Source organism: Centruroides vittatus, unplaced genomic scaffold, assembly GCF_030686945.1.
Source record: "Centruroides vittatus isolate TY-2023 unplaced genomic scaffold, ASM3068694v2 contig_349, whole genome shotgun sequence".
NCBI classification, from domain to species: domain Eukaryota; kingdom Metazoa; phylum Arthropoda; class Arachnida; order Scorpiones; family Buthidae; genus Centruroides; species Centruroides vittatus.
Window position 1 is genome coordinate 1,239,675 of NW_027122172.1, and position 19,730 is coordinate 1,259,404.

Here is a 19,730-nt window from a genome sequence, read left to right on the forward strand (position 1 = left end):
AAAATATCTGTAAACTTGAATAATAGTGTTACTGAATTTAAGTTTGATAGAATTATATTTTAGATTACGTGGAATATATATTATTTTAATTATTATAAATTTAATTATATTCAGGAGTCTATGCAATAGGATTAAGGTTGCATTGATAAAGAAAAGAAGCTATTACATAATCTCAATTTACAGAAATTTAAAAACAAATGTATGAGAACATAGGAAGAATGCATCTAACTAGAAATGTCAAGTTTTTCACAAGGAATGTATAGTAATAATGTGCAAAATGACGTAGAAAGGAAAAGAATTAGCAAGTCAGAGAACTATCGGTTATTTGTATATTTTATTGATATAGTTGGCGAATGTTACAACATTGTAAATAGCAATGAATGCAAAAGAGTTAATGAAAATACGAGAAGATACATCGAGGAAAGCAAGGAAAAAGTAAAGAAGAGAGTTTAAATTTATAAGATTTATAACTCGAGAGTATTTATTTAAGTAATTCTGAAATTTGCATAAAATGGAAAGGAAATAGAAAATGAAAATGTTACTTGAAAAGGAATTTGTAAATATATATGGAACATATAGTTTTTGAACTGTCTATTTGGAACATCTTGCTTTTGAATTTGTTGTTGTAGCAACAGAATGCTTTTTTTTTTTTTTTTAAATATGGAATAAATGCAAGTGTAAATTACTGAGGATGGGATGGTATGTCCAAAAGTATTTTGAATTTTGGAAAGTTGATTTTAGTTTAAATGTACTTGTGGAGTTGTGTATTAGTATTAAAGATTTGTTTTCTTTTTCTGTTTTATTGTTCAATTGAAATCATAATATTTTTATGATTGTGTAATTACAGTGAAATTGATGCTAATTATTTTTTTGTTTTAGATAATTGATTAAATGTAATAAATTTTTTACATAAAATAAGAGCATATTTATATTTCATTTATAATACCATATGCTATTGTTTTTGTTTTATAACAAATTTAAACTTGCTTTAATAAATTAGGCAAAAAAATGTATATTTTATAGTCATAGTCAATATTTATGCTAATTTAATCCTAACTTGTAAAACTACTTAAATAATTAAGTACTTAGCTCATAAAAATTTAATTTCATTATTTTAATAAGTCATAAAACTTAAAATTTATTAAACTTTTTCTTAGGACTGTTTATATTACTAAAATCTAAATTGGTCCATAAATCAACATTTACTTTTATAGGATTTCAACTTACTCAAAGAGAGTATACTTTGCAGTATGCAATCTATGCAATCAAGTATTGCATATTGTTATAATTATAAAAACTTTTAATAATTCACACATTATTGATACCGGACGTTTGGAACAAAATGATTAAAAGAACATTTAAATTTAAATGTAATAGATGCTGGAAATTTGATTTTTACTAGTGATGTAACGAATATTTGGTTACTACCCAGTATTCGGCCTATTTGGCCTATTTTTCACTATTCGGCCGAATACCGAATATTTAAATCACTATTCGGCCGAATATCGAATACCTCAAAACAGGAGTAAGAAATAATAAAAACACAGTAAATTAATCATTTTGGTAACTTTTATTAATGCTGAAAATTAAATTATAATTATTAAAGTTAATAAGAAATAGCATCTAACTCTAGTATTAAATTATTTTGTAATTAAATAATATTATAGCGTTTATCTAGCCCGATATCTTATGGCATTGATGGCGTGTAGGTTAGAATGTATTGGGCATTAATGTTATTGTTTAGTTAATTATGTTATATTCGTATTCGCGTATATTTTAATATTTTTTACGATGTTTTAAAATGATTTACGAAACGTTTTATTGAAACTTATCGTATTTAAAGAAAGAATTATTTATCTATTTCTAGAAGATGAGTAACTAATATATAATTTATTTTATATATAAAACAAAGAACGAGCATTTTTCATTATATGCAAAAGATAACATTTGAAATCGTGTTAATTTTAAAAATATTGACAAAAACAATAGCGACAAAATATCACAAAACTTCACAAATAGAAAACCCCCAATAATATATTTGAACTGTTCCACAACTGGGCAGAAACTAGACCATACGTCCCCACTAAAGTATATCCTTAGGGCACTATTCGGTCTACAAATACGTAGTAAAAACAAAATTTTAGTGCTTAATTAAAGAGTTAAAAAGATCGATTGCAAATAAAATAACTTATAAGTTATAACTTACATCTAAATACCAACAACTGCCGAATCGATATCGGGCTATTTACGGCTATTACATAAATTATAAACCAATTTGGCCTAGAGGTAGACGTTAGGCTCCATCTCATATTAACTTTAATAATTATAATTTAATTAATTAATTTAAATAATTTAGACCTACTGGAAGAAAAAATCGTAGTGACAGCGGGCAAATAGAGAGCAGGGTGCACGATCTTTGCCATAATTTTTGCGCGCCAATTTTTGTACGTGCGTTAATCAAGCCGAATAGTTTGGCCGAATATTCGGTATTTGGCTGAGGTCGAATATACTATTCGTTACATCACTACATATAATTTTTACATTGAATAAGTTTAATAATTATTATTGTAGAATGTAGCAGTAGTATGTTGATATATGACAGGGATGGCAAACCTATGGCACGTGTGCCCAAAGTGGCACGTATAGAGAAATCGTCTGGCACGTAACGTATCGTACGATTTCGATTGATTGTCTGTCTTTTTCAATCATCCTTTTTTTCAATAAGCTTTTTGTACATTTATTCTAATTAAAGCATATTTGTTCAATTTCTTTAAATATTGTTATTTGAAGTCTAAAACTTTGGCACACACAAACATCTTTAAAGCTAAGTGTACTTACTATATGGCATGCGGGCTCAGAAAGGTTCGCCACCCCTGATATATGATAATACTTTCTACAGGATATACTCTTATTTATCATATTTCTTTCCTTTTTTTTGTTTGCTTGGATTAATCTTTCTGTTTAGATTGATCTGATGATCATCTCAGTCTTCCTCTCATGTATTTTTTAAACTTTAGCATTTTCTGAAAACAATTTTTAAAACTTCCTTGCCATGGATTTTTTGACATTTGCAAACATTATCTCCAAATTCTTATGCAAATTCTGTTTTAAGAAACTTAACTTTTCCTCAGAGAAGCAGCTTCTCTTTATTACAGAATGATTACAATTATATTAATTTTGTTATTTATAGTGTTTTCTTACAGCAGACTGAAGAAACATTCTTGTGAAACAAACATAAGAAACCATGTTAAACCATGAATACAATTAAACAAAGAACTTTTTTGTTGAGAGAGGCTGAAGAATTAAACAAAAAATTAGGATTCTGACTAACATGTTTGTAAAGTTGAAAAATCTAATTGTGAAAAAGATCAAGAAATTGTTTTCAAGAAATATGAATGATACTTTATATTGAGGAAAAATAGAAAAGGTATGGAAGAAACTTTGAAAAACAAAAGAAAAAACATTGATCCAGGGGAAAGGAAAAGTAAGAGGAAATAAATTGAATATGATAAAGAGAGAGCAATAAGAAAAGAAAATTTGTAGAAATAATGATTGAGACGAAGCAAAAAGAAAATATTGATAAAATAGATAGTTACTTTAAGTTTAGTGTATTAACATGTATTAAAAGTTAATTAGTTTATTAATTTTACTAGCACATTAAGAAAAATAAATTTTTTTATAGCTATAAAAATGAATGTTTAACTGATAAAGTATTAAATGAGGGAAATAGAGATACTAAATCATTCAGAAGTTGAAGTACAGATGGCTGATATAAAGGCTTTAGAACATCCTACTTTAAAGGTAAATAAATATTTTGTAAATGTGTTAGTTTATTAAAATATCATGATTAATATAGTTTAGTTTTATAAATTATTTTGTAATATTTAAATGTTTATTTATTATCTTATAGAATCATTAAACTTTATAAATATCTTTTATCCCAGTCAACTGACTTAGAATTTTATTTCCAGAACTGAATGTAATTTTTTTCATATGCTTGTTTCATTTTTTTACTAATAATTAGAAATGCTGTTTTGCATAAAATACATGATATCTTTATGGATCCTTGGCATTCTATATTAATTACAACTTATACTAAGATTATTCAGAAATCAAGAAAATCAACAGTATGAAAATGCATAATTTTTGGAATTTTTATAAATACACATAATTCAACATAAAGTGCAGAAAATTGTGTAACTTTTACTTAAACCTGTAAACTAATTTTTTTAAGATTACCAGAAAAAAGTACAGTGAAATGTTGGTTATATATTTTTGATGGGAATGTCAGAACAAAACAAATAAACAAAAAAAAACCATGTAACTGGAAACTTCCATCCTTTATACATGGATCAGACAGTGAATCTACATTTCAGGTGCATTAAACCAAAATTTGAATTGCACACCCACATAGCAAAAAAACATATAAAACAACAAAAAAAATTGAATTGTATTTACTCAAATATAAAATGCACCTCAATTTCTACATGCTTTCCCATAGATTTTGTTTGCTTTTTATTTTTTTTTTATTTTTTAAAAAGTAGATAGCTCAAGACAAATTTATGTCAACAGAACTGATTCTGTTGACATAAATCTAGCTTTCATAACAGTTTTCATTGCACAATAAAGTAAGTTATATACCTCACTGTCTTCTATGGTATCAAAGTTGGAAAATTTGTCACTCCATGTTAGACTCTCCTGAATCAACACTGGACTCCATTCTTATATCTTCCCCCATGCAATCATCCTCATTGCCATTTAAAGTATTAAAAATGCAACATTTCTTGAAAGAGTGCTGCATAACTTTTTTGAGATTCACATCCAATTACCTACAATGTAATAGATTAACAAGATTGAGCAAAGTTAACCTCTTGAAAATTTACTATTATGAATATTGGTCTAATAAAATTATTAAAGTGATGCAATGAAATTAGTTACAGAGAAATAAGACTCACGGTACTAGGAATTGCTAATTCTGACTTATTACATCAAATATAAGATGTCCTATTTTCACAGATACTTAAACCTGAAAAAGTATGTCTTATATTTGGTAATTTATGTTAAAATATATCTTTTCAGAAAATAATGGGATAAAAGATCATTGTAATCACAAATTTTCCATGAATGGAAAATTTGTGATTACAATGATCCACTGATTCCAATGATTCCATTATTATTAACCCTGACTGAATAATTTATTGATTTTCCTTTCACCATATATCTTTGTATACAAAATTATTTTGTTCTAAAATATTTCTTATTATTTTCATTAATTGAATTTTTTTATAACAATTTTATATTTTCATAGCAGTTATTTAGTTTATATTTACATGATCTAAGACAAAATATTAACAAAATCAAATTTTTGGAAAGGTGCCATATGAAGTTTTAAATAAAAAGTTTAGAGCAGCACAGAAAAATATTGATAGAGAAGCATCACATGTACAGTCAGCTGTCTCAGAGATAGAAAAGGGTGTTGCAAAAAGATCACCTACAGTTGGAGAACTGAATGAAATCTTAGGAGGTGTTGTCGAAAAGTTAAATATTCTGAAAAGAAAGGTAATTTTGTATGTTTATTATATATGTAATTATGCAATTTATAAATTTTAAACTGATTATTATTAAGTTTATTATGATTACACATTAAATTTTTCTGGACTTAGTTTTTCTTATCCATGTAATTTTTATGAGATTAATAGATTAAAGATTCCAATAAAGAGACTGGAATATAATTTTATGAAATGGTTACTTAAATTACATTTTAAAAAATTGTAACAATAAATGCTCTTTGTACTTATAGTATTGATATATATAACATAAAAAACAAAAAATACATGTCATTAATCAGAGTTGAAGTTCTTTATGACTTTTGTTCATTTTTTGTTATAAAGAATCTTTAGATTTTCTGAATTTACGCATGCGATGTATAAAAATCAAAATAAATGTTTATTTTACAATTATGTACAATATAGTCTTCATAACAGTTACTACTATTATTGCACGGCACTAAACAATCAATCGTCTCTTACGGTAACTTTATGAAAAATGCAAAAACAAAAAAAACTCTGGGATAATAGGATAGCATAGTAAATAGCATCAGGGATTGAAGACTTAATAATTTATTAATTACAAAATAATTAAAAATTTTATTTAAATTAATAATTAAAATTAATTATAAATTTTTCATTCCTAGGCAGAAGAAAGTATTAATGAAGAATTACAGGCTGCACATGTTTGTAAACGTAGACTTGATCACTTGAAAGAACATTCTACTACTAATGATAATGCTATTGCTCAATGGAAGAAAAAACGCTTAGATAGAATGTTAGTTGAGCATTTTTTGCGATCAGGATATTATAATACTGCTCTGAAATTAGCCAAGCATTCCAACATTGAGGTAAATATCTTTATTATTATTTTTTAAATTTAAACACTTTTTAGCATTACTGAAAAAATAAAACTCATATTTAGAAAGGCCATAAATTTAAATCTATTTTATAGAATTTTGATAGAATATTTTTAATATAACACAAATAATTGAAATTTGTTGATGTTATATATAAATACTACATTTTTATCATAATTGCTATCATTTACGAGGCGTGTTTTTAAAGTAAGTACCGTTTTGAAATATAAAAAAAAAACAAGCAAACATTTTTAACAAAACTTTTATTTATGTGAAAGCCCATATTTTACACTACTTTTCTACATAATTCCCATTAATATTGAGACACTTATCGTATCGTGGGACTAGCTTTTGTATTCCATCCTCAAAGAATGTTGCCGCCTGATGAGATAACCACTGCAGAACGGTCGTTTTGACTTCGTCGTGATTGTTATGGCGCTGCTCTGCCAGATGTCTGTTCTCTTTCACTAGAGTGAAAGAGAACAGACATCTTTCACTAGAGTGAAAGAGAACAGACGATTCACGATTGAAAAAGTGGACTGTCTACAGTCCACTTTTTCAATCAAATCGTCGATAATGACTGAAGGTCGCCCACTTCGTTCCTCATCGTGAATGTTTGTGCGGCCATTACTAAAGGCCCTAACCCATTTTCGTACCATTCCATCACTCATAACGCTTTCACCATAAACTTCACTGATTTGGCGATGAATTTCAGCCGCTTTCGAGCCTTTAGCACTGAGAAAACGAATAACGGCACGCACTTTGCAGTCGGCGGGATTCTCAATGAGCGGCGGCATTTCAATAATACGCAAACAACAGTAAACACAGTCGACTGGCTCCGTAATGGCGTTTGTGGCTTCCCAACAGATGTAGGTACACAGCGCGCATGCACTAAGTGCCGACTGCAGAGCTCCAGCGGCGTTATATTAAAACGGTACTTACTTTAAAAACACGCCTCGTATTTTCTTAAATAATTTAATAATTTTATGTTTGAGACTGTTTTCAAGAGAATAAAATTTTCCTTATAATTTTTTTGATGTTTTCATTAATATATAATCTTACAAATCATCAAACAAGAAATTATAACAATTTCATTTTTTTTAATATTGCAACATTATGTTGTTATTTTTATATATTATTTGATTATTGAATTTTTAATTTTTTTTTTTCTAATATAGGATTTGACCAACATTGAATTGTTTTTAGTATCAAAAGAAGTAGAAGAATCATTGGCTGACAAAGACACATCAAAATGTTTAAATTGGTGCTATGATAATAAATCAAAATTAAGAAAACTAAAGGTAATTTTAATTTTAAAATTTCAAAAGAGACTAAAACTTTGCAGAAAAACAAAACTGGTTGGAATGGTTTTACTTCAAAAGATTTTTCTGAATTATATAATGATTTAAGAGGGGAAAAATCTATTATAATGAAGAATATTATATAACATTCTGAAAATTTTGGAATAATTATTTAATGTATTTATATATGATATTAAATTAAGGATGTAAATTTATATTTCAATTAAATTTGTTATAAATTAACATGTTACAGGAATGTTGAATAGAATTAAAATATGTTTATTGCTATAAACTTATTTTGCAAATATTTTTTATATTAAACAACAACAACATTTTAAAGTATTAAACATACAGTATTCTGTATTATCATTGTCTTCATATTTTTTTAGATAAAAGAAAAAAATCTATTATAGTAACCAAAGTAATCGGTATAAGTTATATGGGTCTCCAGAAAATTTGCAGATTTTTTATTGCAATAAAAAATATGGAGAAAATTCAGAATAAATGTCTGAAATTCTAGACAATTTATTCTTATTTTACAATTTATTAGACAAAATTTTATAAGGCTACAAGTTTCTCCACAACAATAAATTTTCTTAAAAGTTAAAACTAATGTCAATGTCATTGAATTTTAACCTGCACACATTAGAAAATTATGCATCTTGACAAATTCTACTTTTAAGTTGGATTGTCAGGTAAGTTTCAAAGCATACTCAATACTGACTTTTATATTTCTAAAAAATAATTTATATTATAGACAGTGATTTGCAACCTTTTTGAGCTATTGACATATTTACAATTTTTGATTGTGCAGCAATGAGCCAGTATTGCATCAAAGATGCCCTTGTGTATAAAAGTAGGGAAACAATTTGCATTTTTAATTATTTTTTTAAATTTTGTAGTATATCTGTGATTTCATGACACACTACTTGAGAACTATTACTATATAGTATAGCAGTTATAAAATTTGATTTTTAAGCCTTAATTAATTAATGAAAACTTGGAAATAAATTATTTATTTTCTGTTTTTAATATGCGGTATTATAATTATGAATAAAACTAATATATGAAACTAATACTTTATATAGGAAATATGTCATATATATTATTTTTACATCATTAAAATATCAATAGTAAAACATGAACATTTAAAAACATATTTTAAAATTTGTTACTTTCAATTTTATGATTTTATATGAAAATATTTTCATTAAAATATCTTTTATATTCAATTTTGATCATATAACATTCATCTTATTATAGATTTTTAACTTTTTATTTTGTTGAACATATTATTGAACAATTAATCAAGTATTAATTCCATGTTATATTTCAATTAATTCCATTAACTGAACAAATATTAAGTTTTGTTGTGATAAATGCAGGGTGTGACAGTGGAGTAAAGTGAAAAAGCAACTGCTCGGTTAGAACACAGAGTTTAATCTAACAAGTAAGCTGTATATACTACACATACCAAAATGAGGGGAGATAAGGTATAAAGTACAAGAACGCAGTTGTATAAACAAAAGTCTATACATCCCCTTGAATGTCCCTAGGAGAGTGTCATGATACTCTCACCAACACTTCCCCTCATTCCAGTGGGTTCTTACTAAATTACAGACCAAGGTGTAATAATAAATGCGGTCTTGATACATGACTTATAAGATTAACTTGATATTTAAAAGTCTTAGTCCATTAGCATGTTTCGTGTAGTGTAAGCCTTTTGCTACTAATCTCACCTTTCGTCTTTCAAGAGTGCCATCTGCATTGTATTTGTTGTGAAGGACAATACGGCAACCTACAATGTCTCTGTTAAGAGGACGGTTGGCGATGCGCCATGTGTTGTTTTCGATGATGGAGATTTTAATTGCGTCTCTCCATTCTTGAGCAAACGAGGTTGAGAGGGCATCCTTCACGGAGATTTTGGTGTTGAATGCCATTTCCTGGATGATAGAAGCAAATTCACTTGTATTGCTCCTTTGTTGAACATTTTCTTGGTTCAGTTCCTCATTCTATAAATGTGGTCCTTCAGTTTGGTGTTGCGAAATCAAATTTGTCATCGTCATGTTAAAACTTTTGCAAGGTCTACCTTTTAAGCCAGTTTTGAGTAGGCGCGGGCGACCTAGACCCCTCCTTAATTCGCTATCCCTGGAGATTATATTTCCATCGTCGTCTTGTTGGATAGTGTGACAGATGTTCTCTTCCCCTTGTTCAATGGCTAGGGATGGAGGTTTAGTTAACTCAGTGATTACTTTGTGGCGATGAGTTTTGTTTTCTTGTGATGAATATTCTCTTGAGATGAATTCCTCAAAGTTGTTATTCGAGGTTTTTAGCTCAAGGAACCTAACATCTCGAGTCGCAACTACCTTCTTCCGAGTTGGCATACAAATTCGATAGGCTTTGGATTGTTCAGAATATCCAATGAATATGACTTCTTCAGAGTGAGGATCAAATTTACCGATAGTTGGGTCCTTATTGAGTACAAAAGCGGGACTACCAAAGGTTCGAAAGTGGGAAATTTTGCAATCCCTCCCATTCACAATTCTGTAGGGTGGAGCATTGTCTAAGGCTCTAGAAGGACAGCGGTTCAGGATAAAGTTTGCAGTGTGGACGGCTTCGGCCCAAAAAGAGGCCTTGAGTCCTGACTGAATTAGCATGCATCGTGCCATCTCGACTAATGTTTGATTCTTTCTTTCAGCCACTCCGTTTTGTTGTGGAGTATGGGGGACGGTTAAGCGTCGCTTTATTCCACATTCTATCAAATATTTGTCAAATTCTTTGTTACAATATTCGGTTCCGTTGTCGGATTGAAGACATTTGATTTTCTTGCTGAACTGTGTCTCTAGAAGGTTCTTTACTTGTTTAAAGACGTTCAGTATATCGCTTTTGTTGCGAAGGAAACGTACTTCACACCATCTAGATCGGTCATCTATGAAGACAGCAAAATATCTGGCGCCTGACATAGATTGAATTCGAGTCGGACCGCAGATATCAGTGTGTACTATTTCAAGTATATTGGTAGTTTGTTGGTTGTCTGCTGAGGGAAATGGATTTTGCACCATTTTTGCTCTGAGGCATGTCTCACACGGGGATAAACGATCACCAGATGGGATTCAAATTTCAAGACGACACAATATCATCCGTAGGCTCTTTTGATTAAGATGACCTAGGCGTTCATGCCAATCCATTAGGATGGACTTAGGTTGAGCGATGGCAGCAACTGGATTCCATTTACTAATATGGTAGAGTTTGTTCACTCGGTCAGCAGTAGCAACAACGTTGTTGTTTTGGTCCATGATAAATGCAACTTGTTTGCGGAATGAAACTTCATAGCCTTTATCACAAATCTTACTTACAGACATGAGATTTGTTCAAAGGTCTGGAACCAGAAGAGTGTTGGATAAGTTAAATACTCGTCCTGCTGATTCGTCGTCAAGTGCTAGTTGCACTGAGCCTATTCCTTCGATCGGTGCAGTGTTTTCTTTGCTGGCTAGGTTCAACATTCGTCCGTTGGGTTTGATTTCTGTAAAATCATCTCTCTATTGGCACACGTGGGAAGATGCACCACTGTCGAGACACCATTTATCCCTTTTGGTTGATCTTGAATCAGTTGTCTTGCCATGAAAGCATTCTTCGACAGCTTTACCTGCATGCTCACTACTTTTGGGTTTGTAATGGCAGTCAGAAGACCTGTGATTTCGACGACCGCAGTATTTGCATTTCGAACCACTTGGATTTGTTTTCTCGAATCTGAATGGAGTTTTGCCTTTTGGATTCCTACGACCATCTTTGTTTTTGAAGTTGTTCTTCTTTTCAGCATACATGGCATTCGGTACTGCGCTGGTATTCTTGCCTTTTCGAGATTCGTGCTCCTCAAGGATCTTCACCTTAAGGGCATCTGGATTTGGCAGATTGTCGCGTGATTCGATTGCACAACGAAAGTTTTCGTAGGATGGCTGAAGGCTATATAACAACATTATAGCGAGGAGGTCGTCGTTGATGTTAACATTTAAATCTTGAAGCTTATCGACAGCATCAAAAAATTTGTTTAGGTGGTCTCTGGCGTCAACAGGCTCATCCATCTTATGCAGTATGAGCTGCTTGAGGAGTGTGGCCTTGCGCGCGGGATCTTTAGATTGGTAAATAGATTCCAATTTGTGCCAAATTTCGAATGCAGTTTTACATCCCTTGACTTGTTTTAGTTCGCTGGAACTGATCGTGAGAATTAAATCGGCTTGGGCTTTGGAATCGTCTTCGTCCCATGTGGCTGCCTTTTCCTCATCATCGATGGGTCTTGGGTAGGTCCCATTCACGTATTTCCACGTTTCATTTTTAACTAAAATAGCCTTTGCTTGAATTTTCCACGTATCATAGTTATCTTTCTTTAAAGGATCGATTTTGATCGTGGTCGTCATTATTAAATTTAGTTGTTAATGATCGAATGATAAAAAACCACAACTATTATAATTGGAAAATCGACCTGTCGTTTCAAAGTCTGTGGGTACGGTGTCTATATATATCAGTAATTTCCCACCAAAATCAGTTCCGTATAAATCCGTTGCCGCATTTTTGTTCGCTAGCTTGACCGGAAGTTGACTTCTCGATACTTGGCATGGAATTTTATAAAAAGGATTCATACCTTTGTTCTCTGTTGGTTCTCTGAGTTTCGTAGCGATTGGATTCGTGGAGCGTGAGAAATAGTCCAAACAAAATTTGCTACTTGTTGCAGTTTTGTCAATTACACTTCTTCCTTGGGAATTTTCTTTTTATTCCTCTTCAGAAAGCTACTCCTGGGCCTATAACCTGTTGTGATAAATGCAGGGTGTGACAGTGGAGTAAAGTGAAAAAGCAACTGCTCGGTTAGAACACAGAGTTTAATCTAACAAATAAGCTGTATATACTACACATACCAAAATGAGGGGAGATAAGGTATAAAGTACAAGAACGCAGTTGTATAAACAAAAGTCTATACATCCCCTGGAATGTCTCTAGGAGAGTGTCATGATACTCTCACCAACAAGTTTTGATACCAAAACAAATTTCTGGTATTACAAATTTTATGGAAAATAGCAACTTACTTTTGTTGTCACTAATAGACAAGTTTTATAAATTAAAAGATAATTTTTTCTTTGTGACGTACTAGTTTCAAATTTTGGCAATACAGTAGAGCATTGTTTATCCGAATCAATTGGGAACTGGGGTTGTTCGGATAACTAATTTTTTTTGGATAACCGATTATGTACGAAAAAATATATTAACCTATCCGATGTTGAAATTTTTTTCCGTTGCATGTCACTTCGTATTGAATTTTTCTCCGTTGCGTGTCGCTCTGTGTTGAATTTTCATCGATTTTAAGCCTAATGAAAATTTTTATAATAATAATCGAGGCTATTGTATTGTTAAAAATTATTTCTTTATTTTGTACAAACAAAATATATTGAAAAATATAAAAACAAAAAAATTATACTTTAGAACAGTGTTTCCCAACCTTTTTTGTGCTATGTCCCACCTAAGCCTTTGTAAAATTCTTATGCCCCCCTAACATATATGTTGAACTCTTTTGGAAGGTCTATCGTTGTCGTGTTCATTGAAGTTTTTCTTGCACTTAATTGCCAAACTGTTTCATTGTAACCACAATAAAACCTGATCTTTTCATCAAAGTCTCTTGCACTTTCCAGTTGTTGCTAAACACAACCTGGAACACCACAACTGACATCTGTCCACCTCGAGGTCTGGGCAAAGAATGTCTTTTCTCCACTTTCACCGGCCTCAGTGCTTCGTTCATCTCTTTGTTTTCAGTGGTTCCCAGAATTGTTAATCCCACCCCAAGGGAAAAGGGTTATAAAGGAAAGTTCTAGAAGGAAAGGGAAACAAAGAACAAAGAAAACTAAAACTAATTTAAATCAATATTTACAATAAATATGGCATACAGCAGCTATACCGTATAGTGAAAATGTCCAGAGTTTAAGTTAATCGTATAGGCTATACAATTAGCTTAAACTCTGGACATTTTCGAATTGCCCCCCTTAACAATCGAATTGCCCCCCTGTGGGGCATGGGCCCCACATTGGGAAACACTGCTTTAGATGTTAATCTAGTATCAAAAACGTTTGATTCGGCACGACACAGTCCGACTGAAACTCTTTTGGTTAACCGACGTTTCGGTTGACCGGTTTTCGGATAAACGATGCTCTACTGTATTATCAAGAGGACTGGAAGTTAGTGTGTAAGTTTGTTACATTTGAATGAAATTGAATTGGAAAACATGTAAACTGTTCTACAGCAATAATTGTAGTATATTTTCTGTCTCTAAAGTCTAATATGTTTATTATTTAATTGATCAAACTGTATTTGTTCCCAAAATCCTACTCAAGCTATTCTCTAACATAATAACTATTCTTGTAATTTATATATATAGGTATACCTCACCTTGTGTTGGTAATTGGTTCCAGGAGAGGTGACTTAAGTCATTTTACGACTTAAGTCAAATTTACTTGTCTCCGAATTTACTTGTCACTAGGCTAAGGTGACTAGACGTCCTGGATTGTGCGGGACCGTCCCAGATTTGGGTTGTTAGTCCCGCATTGAACACCGTCCCGGAAAGTGTTCCGCATTTGGTCATGTAACATTTTCAACATGTTCGAAAGTTGTGAAGAGCACAAAGTTGTCGTTTTCTTTTACTCCTAGTTGCCCAGGATGCCCCCTAGTAGGCATTCTAGCAGCAACGGTGTCATTCCATGGTATAAATAATAAATTCATATCAATAATTCAATAATAAATTCCTATTGCAATAATAATATACTGAATTTATTAATTTAAATAATATCTAGGGGTGTTCCTAGTGGCCGTTCTAGGCATACCATGACAGATACACAAACAACGCCATTGTGAGACCCGTATTAGGCCGGTCCAATGTTAAATTTTAATTATTTCGAAGCCCTCTCGGGAGATAACAATCGAGATCCGCGATAACAATCAAGTTTCGAAGGATGTACAATCTTCCGTCGTCAAACTCACTTCCCTTCTTCTCGGGATCCGACCCGAGTCACGGAATTCAAGTCATCATCCTCCCTCGCGATTGGTGATCGTGGCGGAAGGGACTTAGAGTATAAATAGGGGGGAGATCTCTAAGAATGGGGTAGCTGACGTCCGAAGAAGACGAACTGCCCGGCGACACCGTATCCGACTCGAAGGCCAAGTCGAGACGCCGAAGCCTCCGCCGACAAGCCAATCCTGCCGCCCACCTGTCGCTCCGCCAGGAAAGACGTCCGAGTCCGACGAACATCCTTGATCAAAATCGATAACCGAGAGGTATGAATCCCCTAACAATTGTGAGCTCTCTCTCTCCCGCGATTAGGGACGGGATGCGTAGCGTTTCTGTAGTAGTTCCTATGTTCCAATAAATTATTATCTGTGTTGTCCTGTTATACGGATATTGCCTTTCTTTATCGACGACCCCACACACACTCCTCCACTCGACCTGACAAGTAACTGACCGATCCCGACAAGTCGGGATATCGCGCAAAATTAGCCATCCTTGACAGTGGGGCGGGTCTTGCCGACCTATTTGCCGAGAACAAGGAGGTCCGACTTCCGTCCTACCTCCCGGCGTTTCCTACACCATCAAGTTGTAAAAAAAAAATTTTTTTTTTCTATAAAGAGTTATTTTTAAATTTATTTATGTATTTTTCTACTAAATTATTTATTAATGAATTAGTTTTTATTATTATATACAGTCAAACCTGTTTTTATGCGGTTTTTTTCTGTGCAATTTTTTTTATTTGTGCGGTATAGTTGGCGACTAGTCTCATGTGTTTTGTCATGTCTCAGGTTGACTTATTATAGCTAAATAAACTTATTATATTAATATTATTGCACAAATATGCGAAAAATGAAATAATTTATTTTTTAAGTCAACAAAACACCACCTGGACAAAAATATGTAAAACAGACGATAGACGAGACGATGCAGTCAAGTGCTGACATCTGTTTTCAATAAATTCTACGTGCATTTTAATTACGTTAATTAAACCTTCAAAGTGCTTTCACATTTCTGGACCATTAAGATAAGATTCATTTCAAAGCGTAAATTGAAGGTAAATGTACTGTATTATTTTTTCTATTTAGATATAAAATTTTAGGATTTTTATTTTATGTTTAGACATAATCTTTGAAAATGAATAAGAGCAAAAACAAAGCGAAGAGGAAGGTAATTTCCTTAGAAACTAAGACTGCGATTTTAAAACGAGTTATTTTCTATGTGAGACTTTTTTATGCGGTTCCTATTCACCACATAAAAAACATTTTTTTAATTGTGTTGCGAAAACTATTTTTTATAGCCACTTGTGAAGTTTCGTGCAATTTTCTTTTTTTTTTATGCATTTTTTTTTACGCGGTCCCTATCCACCGCATAAAAACAGGTTTGACTGTATATGTATGTTGGAGGTCCACCCCATTTTTAGTTCCCACAACACAGCTTCTGTGTTGTGGGAGCTAAGAACAACCGCATTTCAACCTAACATATCTGGTCACTTTACGCTAGGCTAAACTACAAATAACCATTCCCAGTTTTGTATTTTATTTATAAATGCATTTTTAATATTATATGATTAATAAGAATCTATTTTAAGCTTACAAACAAATACATTTTAGTTTTTAATACAATACAGAAAAAAAAGTAATCTAAATTTACAAATACATGTAAATGTACAGTACATGTATTTGTAATTTGGCGATGTTTACAGTACATTGCAGACTCCATTTGTGAATGTAGTTTGCTCTAAGATATTATAAAATAAAATGATTTTGTAAGGTTAAATAACAAATACAGTTATTAAAATTATTTTGTGATAGTAAAAAAAACTAATTTATGTTAAATTTACCAATCTTTACATTCAATTTGTTTATTTACATCGCAGACGTAGATGGCTGTGGATCATCAGCATCAACAGCTGATTCTGATATTTCAATTCTGATTCTGATATGATTTTATATACTTTTATTCTTATTTATTGTACAGTAACATGATTTTATGTGCTTTTAATGCTTTTCTAGTGATATTACGACTTCAATATTTGTGACAGACAGATGTAAAGTCGAATAAAATGACAAACTTAATTTTTATTTTTCCATATATTTTTTTTGACAAATGACATATAATCAAGAACGACTTAACTCGAAACAATGTAACCTGAGGTATACCTGTATTATATAATTTTTCATGTTTTATAAGTTTATACAATATTTTATTAAATCATAGAAATTACCCCCTTACCATAATATTACTGTTTTACTGTATAACTGAATGAAGGATGTTTCAGTAAAAACTTTACAGAGGTTTCTTCCAAGCAAAATCATTGATCAATAATTCAAATGTTAATAGATAATGTCAAAAATAAACTAATTAAATTAATTAATGTTCCATTAATTTGGATCAGCTGTGTGCACTCATTTGTTAATAATAATAATGATTAGTAAATTTTGAAATAATTGAAATTTAATATATTCAAAAAAACAATTGTTTGAAACAAAAATTAAAGCTATATGTATTGTCTCACATAGCATGCCAATATATTATCAATTATTTAGGACATGAAATGCAAATGTCTAATAAAAATTTCAAGTGTTTTTAAAATTCTGTATATAAGATAAAAATTATTAAAACTTTTATTTTATATTTATATAAAACATCTTAAATATAATTTGAAACTTGTATAATTTTTCATCAGATAAATCAGAAATATCAGAGTTTTCTGATAAAGATTTTGAATTTATTTGCGTGATATTTTAACAATTGATAAATTTTTATTTCAGTTTGTTATTGTTTTTTATTTAGAGTTCTTTAGAATTTAATCTCCGGCAGCAGGAATTTATAGAATTAGTGAGAAAGGATCATAGGATTGATGCTGTAAAGTAAGTAATAAAATTTGGATATTGTTAAGTGAAAATTTAAGAATTAGTGTTCTGTTCGAGAAAAATGTCTGTTATTGTATAAATAACAAATTCAAAAAGCATATCAATGTTTAGGGATCATACAAAAATTTAACTTCTGAGAATAGATGTGAGACTATATTACTTTGCAAAGTAGATTATTGTGTTATTATCTAAGCTATTTTAATGTAGTTTTGTGGCAGAACTCAAAAATTCAAATTTTCTTTGCGAATTAATTTTGTCTTTGATAACAGCTATGATAATTTGAAAATATATTTTTCAATTTATAACAATAATAAGTATAATTAGCATTATTATTAAAAAAATTATATCTATATGTCTTTAAATATTAATATGCAATATTTTTAAATTATTAAAAGTTATGTTTTTTTAAAATTTAATTTTGATAGTGGTAGTTTCCAATAATATATAACAACAGTAACAAAAGCAGTAATTATGAAAGCTAATCAAAATTATCATAAAAATAAATTGTGATAACTGTCAAATTATTTTATGTTAAATATAATTTAAAATATTAGCAAATTAAATTCACTACAAATTTTAAAAATATTGTTGGTGATCAGATAACGAACACTTTTGCAGAAGATTTTTATGATCGGACAACGAACACCTCATAGAACAAACATAAGAAGAAGCAACGTAAAATAATGAATGCCGATTGAATTTGAAACTTTTTGGAGCGTGGGAGACGTTGACATCGACGCTCAACCCAGTATATACTGATCGGATAATATTCCTCCGAACTTTGAAACTCTCCCTTGTAATTCCAGTCTTTTATTTTTCTGATAAATTCTTTTATAGTATTCACGAGACTGTCGGGCGGGCACTCGTTAAGTTTTGCATCAGTTTTTATTTTCGAAAGGTGAAAATATAATAGCAAAGGTAGAGAGTGGGCAGAAGATGTTTGATGTTTTTGGGCAGTATGGCTTGAACAGGTCTACAGTAGACTGCAGCTCAATCTTATTTAAGAAAGATACAGTATAATCAAGAAGACTCAATCAGCCAAATGAGTAACAAAAATCACATCTACGAAATAAAGAATATTGAAGAGCTCATAATGGACCTGAAACTGATATGACGATAGAAGAACACCAAGAACTCTTGAATAGAGAACACCAAGAAACTCTGCGAGATATGTTTTCTTCTGAAAAAGAAGATTAATGCCGATATCTGCTCTTCGACATCTTTTCAAGAAGTGGGAGGATGTCAGAACGACGGTCTTAGAATGGCATCCAAACTTGGTTGAGGTTAATAGGCCGAGGGATCTCTACAATTACAATCCTATTAATTACCTCCGAAAAATCCCGAAGAAAAGCAATCGACATTAGACAGATTCTTTAACTCCTACAAACGGAAAAAACATGATTAATAAAAATGCAAGACTGTGTATATATGTGTTTTTATTATTACATATAAATAAATGTAGTAAGAAAGTATATATTTTTTTTATTTTTTGAGGTCTCCAGAACAAATTAATCAAATTTTCATAAAAGCCTATGGTAAATAGATAATTGGTTAACGAACAATTTGGATAGCGATCAAAGTCTCGGAACGGATTATGTTCGTTAACTGATCACCCACTGTATATCATTGTAGAAAAGTTATATTATTGTTTTTTTAATTAGTTATAAATATTAAATTTATTTACAAGTAAAAATTTGTAAATCGAATAATCAAAAGATGATAAAATTTCTGCATGGATTAATAATAATTTAATTTATTTAACTAGCCAAAATTCTTAATTGAAATTATGCACTTGTAACTTTGTAATTTATCAATTATCACTTTTAATATTTGGTAAACTATTATTCTGATTTCTTCTTTAATTTATACACATACTATTATTTCATTCAGAATCAGACATATGTGATCTTATAGAAAATTTTATAAATAACAACTCTTGAAAAATTTGATGATATAATTTTAATTAAACATGATTTACATGAAATGAAGCATTTGCTTTTAATGAAAATTACATGAGAAATGAAGAATAGATTATACAAGGTGCATAGGAAAGTCCCTTTAACCGGAAACTTCTCGCAAACGGAGAGAGCTACAGCTATGAAAGTGAG

General features: G+C 30.7%; 1 protein-coding gene across 2 annotated transcripts in view; it reads left to right on the top strand.

Moving 5' to 3' along the window:
• Nucleotides 1–19,730, top strand: part of Kaz (Katazuke) — a 37,310-nt gene that overhangs the window by 9,047 nt on the left and 8,533 nt on the right. The window contains exons 2-6 of one of the 2 annotated variants that reach the window (XM_067269228.1): nt 3,683–3,801; nt 5,374–5,559; nt 6,194–6,397; nt 7,585–7,707; nt 17,543–17,619. In XM_067269228.1, the coding sequence (XP_067125329.1) occupies nt 3,718–3,801; nt 5,374–5,559; nt 6,194–6,397; nt 7,585–7,707; nt 17,543–17,619 (674 nt within the window). In that variant the 5' untranslated portion in view covers nt 3,683–3,717. Of the gene's footprint in view, nt 1–3,648; nt 3,802–5,373; nt 5,560–6,193; nt 6,398–7,584; nt 7,708–17,542; nt 17,620–19,730 lie in introns of those variants that run through there. The other variant, XM_067269227.1, reaches the window with a different exon arrangement.